We start from the raw sequence: 20,805 nt of genomic DNA, 5'->3' as shown, positions 1-20,805 counted from the left end.
ATGCAGTGCAGGGCAGTGGTAATTTTGTTCTGTGATTTAAGTGGCTCCTGTCATTTTATTCGCCACAAAATGACTGGTGTGACATCAACTTCCTGAACATACAAAGCGACCTTAGCTGGCAACAGTTTTCACTAAGGATGTAAGAGCAGGTCTGACAATGTAGAAAACTGTTGAGGAATTAGCTCCTGAGGGGAGTTGATATCCATAGAGGGAGTCAAGAACCCCATTTAAGGACTGATTGGGAGGAAGTTATTTGAGACAGTGGGGCAGGGGTGAGCCATGAAGGGGTGTCATATAATTAGCAGAACCAAGATTTTGGCCTTAGTTGGTGGGAATTGAAAATAAAGCTTAATAAATTTGTATGACGTTAACTTATAATAGCAATATCATCTTTGTCATGTTCTCCTGCATGTGAGAAAGTGGGACATTTATCTATTTGGATATAGGATTACTGATTCAGAAAACGGAGGGGTACAGATAATATTGCCAAAAAATCTGGTACAGTTAGCTTGGAGGTAGACCCATGTTTTATGGCTAATGAAACACAGTAATAAATTGGGCGGTAGAGAGAAAACATGCAAGAAATTTATCTTTTTTTCTTATGATGCTGACCGTAGAGATTTAGAAAAGATCAGGAATGTCAATATTGTAAATGAAAAGAGGACAGAAAAAACTGTGAAGACAAAAATATTTCACAAATATCAAGTGCCATGAAGACTGTGAAATGAAACAAGCTCTTTTAGGGACATTGAGGGGAAATGTGTGACAGGTTGCATATTTCTGGGAAGTTTTAAAAGATTTTTCATCATTGACTGATTAAGAGAATGATGAAGACATTCCAGAAACAGATAAATTTCCCTAAGGGGGTCAGAAAAAAAAAGAAGGAAAGGAAATGTAACAAAGAAACGGGTTGGGAAGGGAAGCAGGGAACAGTGTTTAAAGGGCAAATTAAGTCAGGTCCCAGGACCAGATAGCTCATATTCCAAAATTCTAATGATAGTAGAGAATGAATTAAAACACATCAGACGCTTCATTCACAACAGAAGAGATATTCACAGGCTGGAAGCAAACTAATATAACAGCCATAATTTAAAAAGGGACCAATGGAGACCCAGGGTACCACAGACCATTAACTCTGGCTTTCAGACTGGGAAAGATTTTAGAGTTATTCAACAGGGACAGGCAGTAGGACAACACTTGGAAGGGTTCAAACACATTAAAGTAGACATACTTTTCCAAAGGGGAGATCATGCTTAACAAATGTAATTAGTTTCTTCAAGGAATTGACAATGAACTGATGGGGTGAACCAGCTGACACAGTGTAGTTGGGCATCAAGAAGTCTTAAAAATTAACAAGTATTTCATAGACGATTAAATATTTAACTTGAGCAGAGCCTGCCATTCGTGCCAAATAGCTTACAGGTTATCATTTTCCCTAGTGGAAATGTGTCCATAAACAAATGTTCTCTTGTTATGTCTGTGATGCTTCCTAGGAGTACCCAGGGTTGTGGAATACCTCACTACCACCTGCCCTTAACGTGAGGAATCCTTGACTTCCTGGTGAGGGTCAGCTCCTCAGCTTCATTGGCCACTGGCAACACAAGCCCACCCCTCTAGGCCTACGCAGGCCCCACTATCTCTCTACAGATTAGCCATAGGCACATTCCAACCCCTGAGCCTTCTGAGTGTCTCCCCGGAGTGTCCCGCCCCTGTTGACACTCATGGCTTGTCTACACTTAAAAGGTTGTAGATGCTACATAAATCAACAGGAAGGCTTCTCCTGTTGGCATAGATAATTCCACGTCCCCAAGAGGTGGTAGCTATGTCAAATCCCACTCCTGACATAACCTTTTTATGGGGGGAGGGTGGTTTGAGCATTGGCCTGCTAAACCCAGGGTTGTGAGTTCAATCCTTGAGGGGGCCATTTAGGAGTCTGGGGCAAAAATATGTCTGGGGATTGGCCTAGATGACCTCCTGAGGTCCCTTCCAACCCTGATATTCTATGATTCTAGTGAATGGGAAAAGCCATCCCATCAATATAGCACTGTCTATACCAGGAGTTAGGTTGGTATAACTGTGTCGCTGAGGGGTGTCGACTGTAAACCTTATAGTAGTTAAAGATTTGCTGCTTCTCAAGAAGCAATCCACCCTAGCATACCAGTTACACCTCACACCACAGTCTGTTTAACACACAACACTTAGATACATTTATGGTGAAAACAAATAAAAGTTTATTTAACAAGGTATAGAGATTCAAGTGATGACATGTAGATGTATTGGAAAAAAATTATTACATATAAAATAGAATCATGACACACATTCTAGAACCTAGAGTTACTTAACTAGGTACTTTCTTGTCTTATAGAGCAATGCACACCCAAAGTCTTCCCAGCATTTTACAGCCAGGCTTGGCTGTTATCTTCTGTTCATGGGGAAAAGTCACGTTCTCAGCTTGCCTCCTTGGTGAAAGATCCAGGGTAGGTCTGTCAAGCGATTAAAAAAATTAATCACGATTAATCGCGTGATTTAAAAAATGAATTGCGATTAATCACACTGTTAATAATAGAATATCATTTATTTAAATATTTTTGGATGTTTTCTACATTTTCAATTATATTCATTTCAATTACAACACAGAATACAAAGTGTACAGTGCTCACTTTATTTTTGATTACAAGTACTTGCACAGGTTGATTTTTCTTTTTTGGTGGTTCGGGTTCAGTAGTTTCCTCATCGCAGTGTTGCTCTTCTAATACTTTTGAAAGCATGCTCCACACCTCGTCACTCTGAGATTTTGGAAGGCACTTCAGATTCTTAAACCTTGGGTCGAGTGCTGTAGCTATCTCGGATTAGTACCTTCTTTGCGTTTTGTCAAATCTGCAGGGAATGTGTTCTTAAAATGAACAACATGTGGTGGGTCATTATCCAAGACTGCTATAACATGCAATATATGGTAGAATGTGGGTAAAACAGAGCAGGGCACATACAATTCTCCCCCCAAGGAGTTCAGTCACAAATTTAATTAATGCATACTTTTTTTAACAAACATCATCAGCATGGAAGCATGTTCTCTGGAATGGTGGCTGAAGCATGAAGGGGCATACGAATGTTTAGCATATCTGGCACATAAATACCTTGCAATGCCGGCTACAAAAGTGCCATGCAAATGCCTGTTCTCACTTTCTGTTGACATTGTAAATAAGAAGAGGGCAGCATTATCTCTGGTAAATATAACAAAAAAAATCTACATTTGTAAGTTGCATTTTCACTACACAGAGATTGCACTACAGTACTTGTATGAAAAATACTATTTCTTTTGTTCATCTTTTACAGTGCAAATATATGTAATCAAGAATAATATACACTTTGATTTCAATTACAACACAGAATACAATATATATGAAAATGTAGAAAAACATCCAAAATATTTAATAAATTTTAATTGGTATTCTATTGTTTAACAGTGCGATTAAAACTGTGAGTAATCACGATTTTTTTTTTATTTAATCGCGTGAGTTAACTGTGATTAATCGACAGCCCTAATCCAGGGTTCCTGTTTGCACTACATATATTTCCAAACAATCCATTGTTGTTGTTCAGAAGCTTGATGCCCCCTATAGGTTGTTTTTTCTTGTATTTTCCTTTCTTATAGATTTTGCAATCTCTTAATCAGCATCTGTCTCAGAATGCAAGTAGGGTCATGCACTGGGGGACACAATACACAATGGCCAGACAGGGAGATAATCTGATTACCTGCCTTAAGAACATGTTTTCAATATAGACACAATTGCTTAAATATTATCTCTACATACATTTTGCAATTATTATCATGACTAGTGGGCTACTAGCTCTCAGTAAAGACCTCACATGCCACCCTTTAGTGAATTATTATGCATATATCCAAACCAGGGGATCCCAGTAAAACTCTACGCATCCCTGTGCTCTCTGCCAGTTGGCAGCAAGAGGTTCCTGGGTCACAGTGTCATAAGCCAGGATTTGAACCCAAGTTGACAAAAGTGAAAGGTAATGCATAAACCTGTGGTACTTTTTAGCCTGACTGAATACTTTTCTTTATGAAACTTTCCAGGGTGGATTTAAATCACTAGTCAGGAAGACTCAATTTAATCATGGATTTCTACATAAAAGTTTATTCTTGTTGGTTGTTATAACGTTAATACATATTCTTCACAACTCAGAGATAGATGTAGGTTTCATTTTTAGAAGGTACACACTGTACATTTTTAAAGTGATTTATTTTGGAAACTTTTCAGATTAGTTTTACCGCTATATCAGAAAATGAATGATTGGTTATTTCATTTACCAAAGGTAATTGAAGCAGATATTTATGAAGTCATTGGAAGGTGAACTATGTCCAATTCAACAGGTTAATCATTAATATTTGGAGGATTTTCTTGCCATACTGTATCAGGAGGAGAACATCACAAGACAGATATGTACATTGTTTTATTTAACTAAAACAACAATGTTATGTATTCTGGGTTTTTTCTTCAACAACAAACATATAATATTTTAACAAAACAAGCATATGAATTTTTGAATTTAGTTAAACATTCAAGTTTTTTAAAATCAGGTTTGTTTTTGTTAAAATTGTTTTTAACTAAAATAGTTAAATATTTAAAAAAACACAAAAATTAAATCGACTATATCAGGCAGGTCAACATGAGAAACTTAAAATATTGGCTTCTGCATCTAACTCAGTTGTCTTCACCTTCATTTTCCTATTTGTTCATAATCTGGAAAAGAAAAACAAGCTTTCCTGCTTTTTCAGGTCCCAAATGATTTCTCAATTTGGAATGAATTAGTCCAAAGGAAGAAAATATTCTTTCTACACCGGCACTGTTAAAAGTGAGATTATCACTTCAACTGTCTCTGAATCCAAGTGCTTAAGTGACTTCCACCAGTTCACTGGTGTGACTTTGTTTAAAATATCATCAGCAAACATATATTTCTTGACTGGTTCACCCTTAGCTCTGAAGTTTATTATAGTTGGCATTATGGAGGGATGATTGCTGGATGTCCATATCATAGCCAACTCCTCTTCTTCAGCAGTTAAGGTTTGACCCTGGTACCGAATATTGAGAATATTTGCAAGAAAATGAGCTGGAGATAGTGCTTGTCCCATTAGTTTTTTTAATGCTTGTAATTTAACTCTATCATTGCATATTTCTCTTTTTAAGATCTCACTCACAAATTTCAACAGCGTCAGCAATAAAACATCTGTTTCCCTGCATTTTGTTCAAGGCTACAGAAATAGGCTTCAGGGTATTCAGCATGTGTTCAACATTTTTCTTAAACCCAATGTTGAGAACTTTGGCTGTGGCAGTGCCATCTGTTTTTTCACAATTTTGTTCACAAACTGTCATCAGATTAGGCCAGTTCTAGATATAGTACTCAAAACAGTCTACTACTGAATTCCATCGCATGTCTTGTGGGAGAGTTAGCTTGGTTCCGCCCACTTTTTTCAGAGCAGCTGCTGCAAAGTGGTTGTTACAGAAGTATTTTGCAATTTCAACAACATTAGCCTTTATTTCTGGAACACTGAATTCTTTGGCTAGGAAGTGCACCAAATGAGCACTGCAACCGTATGTTATTAGCTTAGGACTCTCTTCTAAATAATTTCTTCTCATCTTGGATACATTTGCAGCATTGTATGTGACCAAGCTGGGTATTAGACCTTTGAATGTTTTTTCACAGTTTGTTATAGCTTTTACTGCTGCTACTTGTAAGTATTCTGCTGTGTGTGCATTTCCTGATGTATCAATTGTTTCCGTAAGGAAGACATTCCCTTCTTCTGTTGTCACACAAGCACATATAACAGGATCATTGTGGACATTGGTCCACCCATCAAGACTCAGGTTAACAATTTCACCCTCTAGACCTTTTGCACACTGCTCAATTTCTCTTTCATACGCTTTATCCAGCAATTTGCCTGCAACATCTGCTCTGTTGGGTGAACTGTATCCTGGTCTTAATGACTGAACCATGTTAATGAAGTGTGAGTCCTCAATCATACGGAAAGGAGAGTTTGTTGCATAAACAAACTGGGCAATTTTTTCATCAATTACCTCTTTTTGTAATCTGCTGGTTCTTATCACAAAGTTATCTATGGTTGTTTCTGGATGATGGAGATTTTTTTTTCTATTTGCTACAGGTGATATACTGTGGCTATGTGACATAGAAGACGTGACTGAAACATTATTATTGGCAGATAACTCTGAAACTATAGAAAATGATGGTGCTCTTGAAGGTGGATAGTCTTCAGAATCCTGTATGTTGAGGATGGATTTTCCTAAACAAAATAAGCCAATGCAGTTATTTAATTATTATTACCATACTGCTCATTTAGTATTACTCGTTGCATTCACTGACGCTCAGTACTACTTAAAAGGTGAAATTGTAAAAGGAAGATCTGCCTATTTCAGCTATTTATTTTTTATCACAACTGCATCTAAAATGACAGTACCATAGATTAACTACTATATTTTTTGCTCAAACATGAGAATTCAACAATAGTCCAGAAGGAAGACAGGCAGTCCTTAAGAAAGAAGTATGAAACAAAAAAGGTTACCAGCCTGAAGATCCTACATGTTCTTTTCATCATCTTCAATACAGCTTCCTCCTGAGAAGGAATACTTCTCAGGATGTAGTTTCAGTCGGGCACCCAGGCCTTGCATTTCTTTGTTGCACTGTTTGCATTTTGCACACATGCCTGTCTTACCCACAGGTAGAGGAACTTCATTAAAATATTCCCAAACTAGGTCTCTTTTATAGCCTGCTGCCATTATATGTTTTCCCTTCTAGTGAGAGAATGGTATTGTTTTCCCAAACTGTACCACAAAATTGGTTTGGCAAATTTTATATAATCCAAGTACTAATACAATAAATCTGCAGTGTTCTAACGGAACCATTTTGGGTTGCTATAACTCAAAGATAGCTTTGATTTATTAAATCGGTATATAAATAAAATTTGACAAGTGATTAATTCCTAATATGATCTTCACCACATACAAGTTTTTATTTAAAGCAGTAAAACTTTGCCAAAAGACTTTAAAAAATGTCTACTGTGCTGGTACATGTCCCTGAATATTTTGACTGTATCCATATATTTTGTTTATATATAATAAAGCTCCTTCAATGGTTTTTCTTTTTTGTTTAGCTTTTTTTAAAAAAGAATAAAATATACTCAGACAAATAGCATACAGGTAACGTGAGTCTCTCTCTTACAGTGATGTAGCATATAGTGTATTGCTTGTCAAATTAGTCCTTATGCTGTGGCTATTAAACATAACAAGGTGGGTTGTTGCAGGCATTTCATCTTTACTCTGAATATTTTGGCATTTTCTGTTTGTCAGACCTTTAACATATTATTGTATTTCTATTTAATAGTCTTTATGGTTGCAAATTGTATTTATTTTTGCTGGAAATTCCAGATGCTTTTTGCCAAACATATGGCCTAGTAGTGCACTTAGCTATTTTTAAACTGGAAGATTGAGAGTTCTGCATTCAGTGATGGGCTATAGTTGTATCTGACTTTAACATGAGGACATGAATTGTATAGATAGGGTTGGAGTACAAAACAGTCCTGTGAAACTGACAGAGATTAGAAGCACAGCTGTCTGCAAAGTTGTAACAGATCTAAATTGTAGGCCTTTTTGAACTGGAACTACTGTAAGGGTACATCTATACTTACCTCCGGGTTTGGCGGTAAGCGATGGATCTTCTATGATCGATTTATCGCGTCTTGTCTAGACGCGATAAATTGATCCCGGAAGTGCTCGCCGTCGACGCCGGTACTCCTGCTCCACAAAAGGAGTACGCGGAGTCAACGGGGGAGCCTGCCTGCCGCGTGTGGACCCGCGGTAACTACCTTGTAGTTCGAACTAAGGTACTTTGACTTCAGCTACGTTATTCACGTAGCTGAAGTTGCGTATCTTAGTTCGAACTGGGGGGTTAGTGTAGACCAGCCCTAAGGGTATGTCTACACTGCATATTTCTTTCAGCAGTGTGTAGTGTACATACACACGTAGTCCCCTTTGAGACAGGTATAAATAACAGTGTAGACCATAAGGCACAGCTTAGGCAAGTAGAGTAAGAAGGGTGTGGGTAAGTACCTGATAACATACCCTACATGATTCTCCACTTGCCCAAGCTGTACCTCCTTGTCTACTGTTTTTAGCAGTGTAGTGTCCTGCTGCTTTTCCCCCCCCCCCACCACCACCACCCTGCGGGAGCCCTCCCCTGCTGTCTGCTCTCTGCCAGAGTCTTTCACTGACTTATGTAGCTACACTGTGCAATATGGATGCACCCTGCCTTTCACTGCAGCCTGTAGCTACAAGTATGCTTAGAGTGGCCATACGTCCAGCCCTAGCCACAGATGGCATGGAGCTTGGGGGCAGGCAGCCCCAGCTGCAGGCAGCACAGGGCTCGGATGCTCAGCCCCAGGGGAGGGGGTGTCCCGTTTTTATTGTTGGAAATATGGTCACGTTACATGTGTTACACGCCGCTATCAGTGATGTATAGTATAGACATAGCCCAAGATGGCTGAATGGTCCTATATGTGCTTAAAACAGATTTGGGAGAAAGTGAGTTTTAGGAAATTTTTAATTTGGTATGTAACTTGTGAGTGTAAGAGTATTAATTTTATATTACAGTGAGATAATTAGAGCTTTTTCTTATGGTATTTGAAGAAAATGTTTATCTTCAACAGTCCATATGCCAGAGGAAAATGCTGAGCTACACGTTATGTACAGTAATTATTTATTATTTGTGTTACAGTAGCCCCAAAACATGCTAGGCACTGTCTAAACAAATAAGGTAGCACGCTTCTTACTCTGAAGATCTTATAATCTAGAAAACAAAAATAATAAACATGCAAGCAAGTACATGTCTTGTTAGTTACTCTTTTAAAATATGTCACCACATGATCATGCAATTGGGAAATGAAGTACAGTTACTGCTGTGCAATTTTTAAGTCTGATTATTGTTAAGTAACTGTAGCTGGAAGAAGACAGCACATATATATCCAAAAATGTATTTACATTTCTTTCCCATTGCCTGTCATAACCCTCTTATATATTTTTACAGGGATCTTAATGAAAGACCATAAGAGGTATTTTATGTACATTTGACTTGGATTCCTTATGTTAACATTCTGTTATTTTCTGTCCAGGATAGGTTTATTTTTCAGTTCTTATGGGCTCTGTAACTACAACTCTACCCTGATATAACGCTGTCCCCGGGAGCCAAAAAATCTTACCGCGTTATAGGTGAAACCACGTTATATCAAACTTGCTTTGATCCACTGCAGTGTGCAGCCCTCCCCTCTCCCCCGGAGCGCTGCTTTACCGCGTTATATCTGAATTCATGTTATATCGTATTGCGTTATATCGGGGTAGAGGTGTAGTTCCAGGAAGCTTCCTGTTCTGATAAGTTGTAACATGTATAGGAACTTTTTTGTAAACAGTGCAATATTTTATAAAAAATCCTAAACTAAAATGCTTTTTTATTGTACAGATACAGGGTTGTGGTCTCCTATCCTCCTCAGAGTGAAGCAGAACTTGAACTTAAGGAAGGGGACATTGTTTTTGTACACAAAAAACGTGAGGATGGCTGGTTCAAAGGCACACTGCAACGAAATGGAAAAACTGGCCTTTTCCCTGGCAGCTTTGTAGAAAACATCTGAGAAGATCCTTTTCAACAGATGCAAATCACACTATAAAATAGCACAAATATATTAGCAAAAAGAGTGCAGTCATAGAAGACTTTCAAATGACTGTAATATAAACAAAATTATATATATTTCTCCAGTGTTCTATAGCACAATTGCAAGCGAACAAAGATGATGAAGGCATCTGCTATTTTTATCACTTTGGATTCTTAAGTGTAATGTGTGCCTTGTACTGTCTCATTTATTATACAGGGGAACTCTTTTTTCTTCAAAAATGTTACACAAATGAACCATTGTTTACAAGGCTGTAATTAATTTATTCTTTCTTTAAAACTTGAATTTTGTGTAATAGCTAAATTCTTGTGATTATGATTTTAACAAATTATTAATTTATGAAATGGTAGCTAAGGGGAAGCTGGATTCTCTCCTTATGAGTGAGTGATTATCTCTGACATAGAGCCTCCCATTTTTCCTCCTGACTTTTTTCCCCACTGTATATGACAGTGGTATTAGTCTTTGTTTTATGGGTTAATGTTGAGTTGTGGTGTCAAACTGAAATTGCAAACTGGGGAAAAAATGGAATTGTGTGGTTTTTTTACTTAGGACAGAATATATCAGTTGTTCTTGAGTCTAATTCTATTCCTTAATAACTGCCCAAGCAGTGTAACATTTCTGGAAGGCAAAGGCATAACAGTGCAACTGAATAAACCTCAACAATCTGAAGGATGGGAAGGAAGAAATTGAGAGGATGCCAATAAGAAATTCCCTGTAGGTTCTGTTTGTTCAAGAATTTGGATAGCTGAACAAAGTTTAACTTTGCATATTTGGCTAGTTCTTTGGGCATTTAGTACTCTCAGGATGTAACTGAGATAAAACGAATGTTAACGCTCAACAGTAGAACAAATTATTTGGGAAACACTTCTAGTTTGCTAACAGCGACTTATTTCCTAGGGTTGAACATTTGAGTAAAATTCAAGTTGTATTCAATGTCTAAAAATGCCTAAGAAATATAATTTGCTTTGGGTTTGTTTTTTTTCAAAGTGATCTGCATGGCCAGGAGACATTTTAAAATGTTTGAGCAATAGTGATGGTAAGTGATGCACTTGTGTTAAAGTAAAAGGCTGTAAAGAGACACTGTGAAAACTTTGCTAAATTTTTAACTGTTGCTACTTTGATACATTCTGACTTTTTCATTGTCTTGCATGTATTATTGAAGTCTCACAGTAATGTAAACTGTGCATGATTTGTATTTTTAATTCCAATTTCCTGTTGTGGGTTATTTTGCTCTGGAATTTGCCCATTGCAGGGGATATTAAGTAAACCAGAATTCTGTTGTAGTCCAAAATCCACTGACCAAGACTAGTGAGTGACTCACTCTCAACACTGTAGGTGCCCAGTGTTTGAGTCAATAATAAAATATTTTTACATCACTCCAGGTGATAGGTATAAAGAAGAAATCCTGCAAGGAGAACACTACTTTTACTCTTTATGGGTTTTGTGAGAGGTTTGATGCTGGTGAACCCACAGCATATAGCTGGGACAGCATCCAGCTGAGCTTGTCTTTTTTACTGTTGCTTAATTATAATGGTTACATTGCTCTCACTTGCAAGGTACTAAGCACCATCACTTCCCATAAAAGTCAATGGAAGTTGAGGATGTTCAGCATCTCACAAAGTGGGGCCAGCCGTGTGATGTGATGTTGTGCAACACACAGAAAGAAGAATATACTAGCTGGTGATGAATTAAATCATTGGCATAACTTCTGATTAAAATGCAACTGAAATTTTAATGTTATAAATTACAAAAGGAAGAATAATAAACATTAACCGTAAGGATTTCTTGCAATATCAGGTAGTGTCATGATGGTCTTAAAAATAAATATCTATAAATATATATAGCTGGAAATGACAACATTCCTAAGCTAACCATCTGTATGAAACACTGTACAATTCAATTCTTGTGCTTTTTAAATATTTTTAAATAATTTACTTGAATATTCATGTAATATATTAAGGTTTTGTGAAATGAACTTTAGTTAGAAAGAAGCTGTCATCAGCTTTCATCAGCATAAATTGACACTAATGTGTCAAAATATTCTTATTTTGGGAAATTAGTGCATTTTATATTTAAAAAAAAAAGACTACTAAAGGTTTAAAAAAAAACCTTTTTTTTTCTAGCTCTCTACTCTCCATACTTTGTGACTAAAGTACCTCTATTCATAAGGTGTAAAGTCAGTTAAAATATCAGCTGTTACTAGTTCTGTTAGATTAAATACATTTTCTATTGACTTTTTAAAGACACTAAATTAATGTTTTGTAACAAGGGCTTGTTACACAACAGTGCAACAATGATTAAAAATGCAGTTTATCATGCCTTTCTTGTGATCTTTGTAGGGTTGGTTTTTGTTTTTCGGGATTAAGTCAACGTAAAAACAGACAAACCCTGTGCATTTGTTTTGTGTAATTCCATAAAGAATTTTTGTAAAATATTTTGTGTCTATCTTTGTGGTCCAGGAAATGTTAAGTGTTGATTTACTGTGTTAAGCTTCTATTCCTAATAAATATTTTCTTAGCAAACAGCTTAAGCAGAAAGTGTATGCAAAAATTAAATAGAAATTACTTATAACAAGTTTACAAATAAAACTAACAAAACTTAATTTCAGAATTCACAGGTGGATGTGTGTGTTTATAAAGAAAAAAATTATTCATATACCATAAGATGCATTTCAAGGGGAAGTTCAGAAAAATATAATGATGTAGCAGCAGGGAGGACTAGATGACCTGATTGATCTTTTCCATATTGATGATTTTGTCAATAATCTCACCACAAGAAGATTTCCATGCAAAGCTGAACATGTCTAATTACATCAGTTTAAGACTGGCAGAGTATCATCAGGTACATATGAATAGTAAAGTGTTTCCCTGGAAGGATAAGTGTCTGGTATATTTGGATAGTCATTTTCAGATTACAACAGCAGGAATTCTTTTGGACTTTATTGCAAAATTCAGTGTCTAAAACCACAAGAAAAGAGGAAGTTAACATTGTTTTGTATATGTGTGAATGAGGGCGGTCAGACCAGCATATCTCTCCATTTTTAGAAGCATTTGAAGAAATTATGTACCCAAATCATACTGACAAAATAATGTGATTTGTCTGCTTTGTTATGAATTGATAACCACAATGTTATTACAGAGAAGTGAATGTTATTTACAGTCAGAGCAATATCACTGGTGTAAGTAGGTGCAACTCAATGAAATCAATGCACACTCTTCATCAGTAGTCTATTCAGCTCTGATTGTCTTAATCTGACCGTATGCATGCACTTTCTAATTTTGTCTATAAATATCCCCCCACGCAACTTGACAAATGTTTACCTTGCATGCTGTTCTGCCCTTTGGACATTGAAAATGTACAGATAATTACAAACATGGGATGGAATTTCAACCCATATTTAATAGTTACTGCTAATTCTGTTTACATGACTCAATAGCCATACAGATTTTAAAATGTAATATACGCTTTAGGCAAATGGAGAGGGATTGTTTTATATTCAGGGTAGAGGGGAAAGGAGTATGTTTTAATGTAAAAGGGACTGTCTGTGGTAAGAGACTGGCTGAGAAAAGGTAGAGAGGGAATGAGTAGAGAAGAGGGAAGAGAGGCAAGATGGAATGGTGTTGAGACAAATGAGAAGGAGCTAGAAGAGAACATGAGATGGGGACCCCAGTTTTAGGGATGGCTTGAAGGATGAGAGGGTAAAGGGAAGGGGGTATGATATGCATTCTATGGTATGCATTTCCTTGAACAAAGTGCAATACAAACCCCCTGTCTGGCTGTGGTGTAGCACCAAGCTTTACCATGAGCTGTCTACTCTCAATGCCACAGATTAACAATATGCCTGCCCTACCTTTGACTGCAGCAATAACTGTATCATAATCTGCAATGGTCTGATGCTTAGTATAAGCATTTTTTGTTTTCCTTCTCTTTTATGCAGAGTAGTCTCAGGATGGCCAAATTGCCTTGCCTAATGTCAGACAGTTCACTTTGACTTCACTCATGATGAGTGCTCCTTTTTACCTTTGAGGGTTTCAGAGTGCTGTTCTGAGATATTTGGATATTACTTCCCATTTAAGTACCATGATCCATATGGGAGTTGTACTACATACGGCACAGTCTTCCTGTTTGATTTCTTTGCATTAGAACCAAATTGAGATATTGTCTGTTTTGTTGTTGTTTGTTTGTCTTATAAATTGCTTAGTCTTAGAAAAACAAGTTCTTTTCTCCCCCTTCTCTCCGGTGCATTTGATAAATTACTGTGGATCCCCACCATATTTGCATAATTTGAACACGAGAGGCACATTATACCACATTAGTTCAAGCGATAAATAAACCAAACTAATGGGGGTATGCAATAAGTGGGCACAGACTAGGGTTTGTGTTTGGTTTGTGTGTTGTAATCAACTTCAGGCCACGGCCTCTTTTTTTTTAATAAAGAAAAAGTCCTTAATTTATATCACCAAAAAGAATATGGAATTAGGCTTTACAGTGGATGTACAATACATGTTAAGTTTCTTTTCTTGCAGCTGAAGCAAAAGCAAGCCCTTGCTGTGAAATATTGCATTAGGAACACATTTGACTCATTAGTGCTTAATAAATCTCTAATGTCATTTTTGTGCAAATAAAAATTCAAGCCTTAAAATTATTTATTTTATACATGGCATTTAAGGATGTCATGAGAGGGTGAAACTTTACGTAACTATCCTAGTAGAACAGACCAAGTTTTACAGATGAATTTAGTTTTCTTATTTAATGTATATTCAGTGATCTCCCTAAAGTCAGGAAAGACAGAAATAAGGTAGCTGCTCTAGCTTTCTTTCATAGGCATGGAAATGCAGCACTTGATTAAGAGAAGATCACATGCTGTTTGGAGAACTTCCTGTACTACTTAAGACACAACATATCAGATTGAGGATGAAAATCTCAGCACTGAGTTTTCCAGCTTTTGTGGTTAGTTAAACCTTTAATGTTACTTGTGAATGTGATTTTTTTGTTATGGTTAATTTCCTGTCAACTTTCATGAGGATTTTAAAATAGGTGACTATAGTGGTTATTTATAGCATAGTCACGGACTATGGATGATGAACTCTCTCTATCTTTGGGCTCAACCTAAATAAATAACACCCACAGCTGTTCCTCATACATAGAGGAAGCTTTTCTTCTCTATATGCTGCAGGATTCCATAGCTACCTAGGAGCCACATTTCTAAATTTTGCCCAACCCAATGTGTTCCAAGAGTACTCTTTCCTCACCAGGTGACCTCATCTGTTCTTATAGTTCATTAGTACTTCTCTGTTGATGAGTCTCAAATATACCTCTCCATCTGCTCACATCTCTTCATTACTTTTATTTATTGGATATATTTCTAAAAACAACCTCTGAGAAGTAGAATCAAAGGTTCTTCTTCGAGTGATTGCTCAGGTGTATTCCACTTTAGGTATGCATGCTCGCCACGTGCACCGGTGCCCGAAGTTTTTCCCTTAGCAGTACCCGTACTGGGGGAGCGCCGCTGCGACCCCCTAGAGAGGCGCCTCTATAGCGCGCTATAAGGGGAGCTGCCCACTCCCCCCACCCTCAGTTCCTTCTTGCCGCCAGTGAAGGTAGTCGGAACATCTTGCTCCAGCTTTGCTGCAGCTTCTATAGTTGACCTTAGTGGTACAGTTTCTTCTAGTAGACTTTCGAGTAGTTAGAGTGCGCTCGGGGCTACGTTAGTCCCAGTTCAGCTTATAGAATTCATAGGGGCAATGCTGGACTCCTTAAGGGCCACAGCCTCTCTTCCTCCGGGCAGGTTCGAGACCCTCAGGGACCTCATCGCCTTGGTCACGGCCTTCCCCGTGACAACAGCAAGGGCGTGCCTTCAGATACTCGGGCACATGGCGGCATGCACGTATGTAGTCTGCCATGCCAGGCTCAGAATGAGGCCCCTCCAGCTCTGGCTGGCCTCTCAGAATTCCCAGGCACGAGACGGGCTGGACATGGTCATCATGGTACCACCCCAGGTGGTTGCCTCCCTACAATGGTGGTCCCTCCTGAGCAACATGCTGCAAGGGGTCCCCTTCCGGGAACCTCCCCATCATTAAACCTGGTGTCAGATGCCTCAGATCTGGGATGGGGAGCTCATACAGGGAATGTCCAAACTCAAGGGAGATGGTCGGCCTCAGACTTGTCCCTCCACATAAATGTCAGGGAGCTCAGGGCACCTTCAAGGGAAGGTAGTCAGAGTCCTTACGGACAACACCGCTGCCACGCACTACATCAGCAGGCAAGGCGGGACTCGTTCCTCCGCCCTGAGCCTATGGGAATTCTGTATAGCCCACGATATCTCCCTACGAGCCTTTCACCTGCCTGGCATCCGCAACGTGTGAGCCAATCACCTCAGCAGGGTTTTCTCTCACCAGTACGAGTGATCGTTCCACTCAGAGGTCACAATCCTCTTTCGAGAGTGGGGAATTCCCCAGGTTGACCTCTTTGCAACAGATCAGAACTGGCGCTGCCTCCAGTTCTGCTCCGGAGGAGGAGTGGGGAAGGGGGCGATCTCAGATGCCTTCCTCCTTTAGTGGTCAGGCCAACTCTTCTATGCCTTCCTCCCCTTCCCCTTGATCGACAAGGTCCTGCAAAAAGTAAAAACAAACAGGACGCGAGTTATCCTCATAGCCCCAGACTGGGCCCAACAACACTGGTATGGGACCCTCTTGCACCTCTTAGCGGCCCCCCCCCCCCCCAGAGGCTGCCGCTTCGCCCAGACCTCCTCTCCCAAGAAGGGGACCGCCCCCTCTATCCCAACCTAGTCACGCTCCACTTGACAGTGTGGTTGCTCAGTGGTTAGATGAGGAGGAGGGGAGGTGTTCGGAGGACGTCAAACGAGTTCTGCTGGAAAGCAGAAAGCCGTCCACACAGCGGACGTACCTGTCAAAGTGGTCCAGATTCTCTAGGTAGGCGGCGGAGTGAGGTATCTCCCCATTGTCCACACCGCTCCAGATCATCCTTGATTACCTCCTGTCCCTTGGGACTCAAGGGCTAGCTCCCACCTCTGTCAGGGTGCACTTGGTGGCCATATTGGCCTTCCACCCACCGGTGCAAGGTCAATCGTTTTTTTCTCATACTATGACCTCCTGCTTTCTAAGAGGCCTGGATCATTCATTCCCATACGTTAGGTCCCCCGTTCTGCAATGGGACCTAAACCTAGTGTTCTCCCGTCTCACGGGACTTCCTTTTGAACCCTTGGCCACGTGTTCCTGGTCTCACCTGTCATGGAAGCTAGCATTCCTTGTAGCTATCACATCTGCCTGACATGTCTCAGAGCTCAGGGTGGTGATCTCGGAACCCCCATATACGGTCTTCCACAAGGATAAGGTCCAACTCCACTCACACCCCGCATTCCTTCCAAAGGTGGTCTCCGCCTTCCATATGGAACAGGACATTTTCCTCCCGGTGCTCTGCCCTAAGCCCCATTCCTCCAACGAGGAATGTCACCTGCACACGCTCAATGTGCGTAGAGCGCTGGCCTTCTACCTCGACCGGACCAAGCCGTTCCGGAAATCCTCGCAACTTTGTTGCATCGGTCAAGTGTATGAGGGGGAAACCAATTTCCACCCAGAGCCTTTCCCGCTGGATCACCTCGTGCATACGCACATGCTATGACCTGGCAAAGGTTTCCCCACCACTGATCGTTAGGGCACATTCAACGAGAGCTCAGGCCTCGTCAGCTGCCTATGTAACCCACATCCCGATCCTAGACATCTGTAGGGCTGCCACGTGGTCCTCTGTCCACACGTTCTCTTCGCATTATGCGATCATTTCCCATGCAAGGGATGACGCCGGGTTTGGTAGGGTGGTACTGCGTCCCGAAAACCCTTAAACTCCTACCCGCCTCCATCAAATATAGCTTGGAGTCACCTAATATGGAATACACATGAGCAATCACTCGAAGAAGAAAAGACAGTTACCTGTTCCGTAACTGGCGTTCTTCGAGATGTGTTGCTCGGGGGTATTCCACAACCCACCCTCCTTCCCCTCTGTCGGAGTTGTCCGGCAAGAAGGAACCGAGGTGGGGGGAGTGCGCAGCTCCCCTTATAGCGCTATAAAGCCGCCACTCTAGGGGTCGCAGTGGCGCTCCCCCAGTACGGGTACTGCTAAGGGAAAAACTTCCAGCACCGGTGCACGTGGCGAGCACGAACACCTAATGTGGAATACACCTGAGCAACACATCTTGAAGAACGCCAGTTACGGAACAGGTAACTGTCCTTTCTTCCCAGCCTGTTCATTGCATATGGGAATTCACAGATGATGGCAGAGAAGTCTGGGAGTCTACTTACATAAGATCTTCTTTCAGCATCATTCCTCTTGCTACAGCATTAGTATCCATGGACTTTAGTAGCATGAGTGACTCAGAAACCCATAAATGCTTTCTGAGATTGGAGCATAGTAAACATTTAAAAAATTCTCATTAGCCCCCTTGAGCTGTATAAATACTTTCTAAAAATGTTTTGTCTTGGTCCAGCCTTCAGAATCATTAAGTCAGCAAACTATGCTAACAAGCTACAATAATGTTAGCCCTGAGACCAGCCTGCACCTCCTCCTTTACACTACCGCTATCAGACTGTAAAAAAATGTCTAGGAAAAATCTGTTGAACTATGATTAAGCATGGATGCACCTCAGATGGTTTAAACGGAGTTTGACTGGTCTGCATGAGCTGGTAGAGCAATGGCAGCATACACAGGGACAGTTCAGGCTTCCCTGCCCTATTCCACTACTGTGTGTCATCCTTAAACTAGAGGAACCGCTAAGGTAATAAGCATCCAAGCTTAACCATAGTTCAACAAACATTTCCTAGACATTGGAAAAAAAACCTCATAACTTTTCATATCACTGGAAAAATAAAAGCATTGGTTAGAGCTGTGTTATCCTTTTCTTAAGGATCATATTTTCCATACTAGCATGGGGAAGGCTGTAGATCAAAGGTAATGGCATTTAGCAGTATCCAGTGACACATGGGAGACTTGGTCATGTTTCAATCAAAACCATGTATGTGCAAGTCCAAAATTGCAGAGTGCCATCTGGTTTGCTAGCTGCTGCTAACCCATAGCTGTCTTGTGGTTAGTTATTGCACGGTTTTCTCATGGTATATCTGTGCACACATAGGAGAGGAGAGGAGTCAGCAGCTGAATCACTTTAAAGTGGTGACCTTCTATGTATTCCACAATGAGGGACATGCCCTAGGTCAGATTTCTTATTCCAGCTGGATGAGATTTTCAGAAAAACTGAAGAACTCTAGCTCTAAAATGTTTAAATGTAAATAAAAGTTTAAAGGTTTTTGCCCCACTCCCACATTTGGTACCAGGCAGTCTTGCTCTCTTTTAAATATAATGTGATCAGGAAAAGCTGTCAATTTATTACTCCTTATCAAAGGTGGTAGTTTGTGGCTATATCCAGTTTTTAATCTCTAGTACTGTGGAACGTAGAGAACCTCGACTCCCTATAGATCATTCAAATCATCTGACTTCAATAATTCATGAATCACTAGAGTCCCATAGGCAACATGCAGTGTAACTTCCTTATAAGCATGGCATAAGTAAGTCTTTCTTCAGGCTATTTGGAGACCAAACCTTTGTGGGAGCCTTTTTCCCATGCACAAAAAGATACATAATTTAAAAGCTTAACAAAAAGGAGAGTGTGAACACCCTAGATGACTACCTGGTGCCCTAGAGATTGGAGGATGGTGTTTGTAACTAAGGGTATGCCTACACTGCAAAAATAAATCCACAGCAGCAAGTCTCAGAGCCTGGGTCTACAGACGGGCTCATGCACAGCACTAAAAATAGCTGTGTAAACATTCCTTCTCAGGTTTGAACTTGGGCTATGAAACCTTCCCGACACCCAGGCTTCAGAGCCCAAGCTCCGGCCTTAGTCAGGGTTCCTTCCTCTGAACTCTGGGGTACAGATGTGGGGACCCGCATGAAAGACCCCTTAAGCTTATTTTTACCAGCTTAGGTTAAAAACTTTTCCAAGGCACAAATTTTACCTTGCCTTGAACAGTATGCTGCCACTACCAAGTAAGTTAGACAAAGAATCAAGGAAAGGACCACTTGGAGTCCTATTCCCCCAAAATATTACCCCAAGCCTTGCACCTCTTTTTCTGGGGAAGGCTTGAGAATAATATCCTCACCAATTGGTACAGGTGAACACAGACCCAAACCCTTGGATCTTAAGAACAATGAAAAATTAATTGGGTTCTTAAAAGAAGAATTTTAATTAAAGAAAAGGTAAAAGAATCACCTCTGTAAAATCAGGATGGTAAGTTCTCTAGAGAATAACAAAAGATTTAAAAACACAGAGGATTTCCCCTCTAGGCAAAACTTTAAAGTTACAAAAACAGGGATAAACCTCCCTCTTAGCACAGGGAAAATTCACAAGCTAAAACAAAAGATAATTTAACACATTTTTTTGCTATTACTTACTATTTTTGCAAGACTAAATGCTTAGTTTAGATATGGCTTAGGGAGATGTATTTTCCCTGCCCTGTTTCCTTGCTGACTCCAGGAGAGACAAACAAAAAAACCTTCCCCCACAGATCTGTAAGTATCTTTTCCCCTTATTGGTCATTTTGGTCAGGTGCCACCCAGGTTATCTGAGCTTCTTAACCCTTTACAGGTAAAAGAGGGATTAACCCTTTACAGGGTAAAGGGGGATTTTATGCTACCCTTAGCTGTATGTTTATGACATACCCCATTTGTAAAATGGGGATCCTAGGACTTCCCATTCCCTAGCTCACAGGAGTCATGTGAGGATAAATTCACTAGCGATAGTGAAGCACCCAGATATTTTGGTGAGGGGGCCACAGAAGAACCTACTAAGTAAGTGTTCATGAGTAAGGCTATGTTTTAGTAAAAGTCATGGATAGATCACGGGCAAACAAAAATTCACAGCCCGTGACCTGTCCATGACTTGTACTATATACCCCTGACTAAATCTTGGGGTGGGGGGGAGGTGTACCATGGGTGCTCAGGGGAGGTGGTCCAGGACATTGTGGGTGGTGCTGTGGGGGAGGGTTGGCGGGGCTGGC

At 40.0% G+C, this 20,805-nt stretch overlaps 1 protein-coding gene and 1 long non-coding RNA gene across 8 annotated transcripts in view; one reads left to right on the top strand and one right to left on the bottom strand.

Annotated features, from left to right (window-relative positions):
• Window positions 1-12,264, top strand: part of SH3RF1 (SH3 domain containing ring finger 1) — a 168,698-nt gene extending 156,434 nt beyond the window's left edge. For 3 of the 7 annotated variants that reach the window (XM_065596551.1, XM_005309729.4, XM_005309730.4), the window contains exon 12: window positions 9,535-12,264. In XM_065596551.1, the coding sequence (XP_065452623.1) occupies window positions 9,535-9,703 (169 nt within the window). In that variant the 3' untranslated portion in view covers window positions 9,704-12,264. Of the gene's footprint in view, window positions 1-4,326; window positions 6,290-9,534 lie in introns of those variants that run through there. The other 4 variants (XR_010601407.1, XR_006172597.2, XM_065596552.1 and 1 more) reach the window with 4 other exon arrangements.
• A 1,890-nt stretch (window positions 12,265-14,154) lies between these two features.
• Window positions 14,155-20,311, bottom strand: LOC135983676 (uncharacterized). The gene is made up of 2 exons (XR_010601410.1): window positions 20,201-20,311; window positions 14,155-16,353 (listed from the first exon to the last, which is right to left on the bottom strand). It is a non-coding gene; the product is annotated as an uncharacterized LOC135983676 (long non-coding RNA).
• Window positions 20,312-20,805: the final 494 nt, after the last annotated feature.

The sequence above is a fragment of the Chrysemys picta genome, chromosome 5, assembly GCF_011386835.1.
Source record: "Chrysemys picta bellii isolate R12L10 chromosome 5, ASM1138683v2, whole genome shotgun sequence".
Lineage (NCBI taxonomy): Eukaryota > Metazoa > Chordata > Testudines > Emydidae > Chrysemys > Chrysemys picta.
This window is presented reverse-complemented; position numbering and strand designations above follow the sequence as displayed.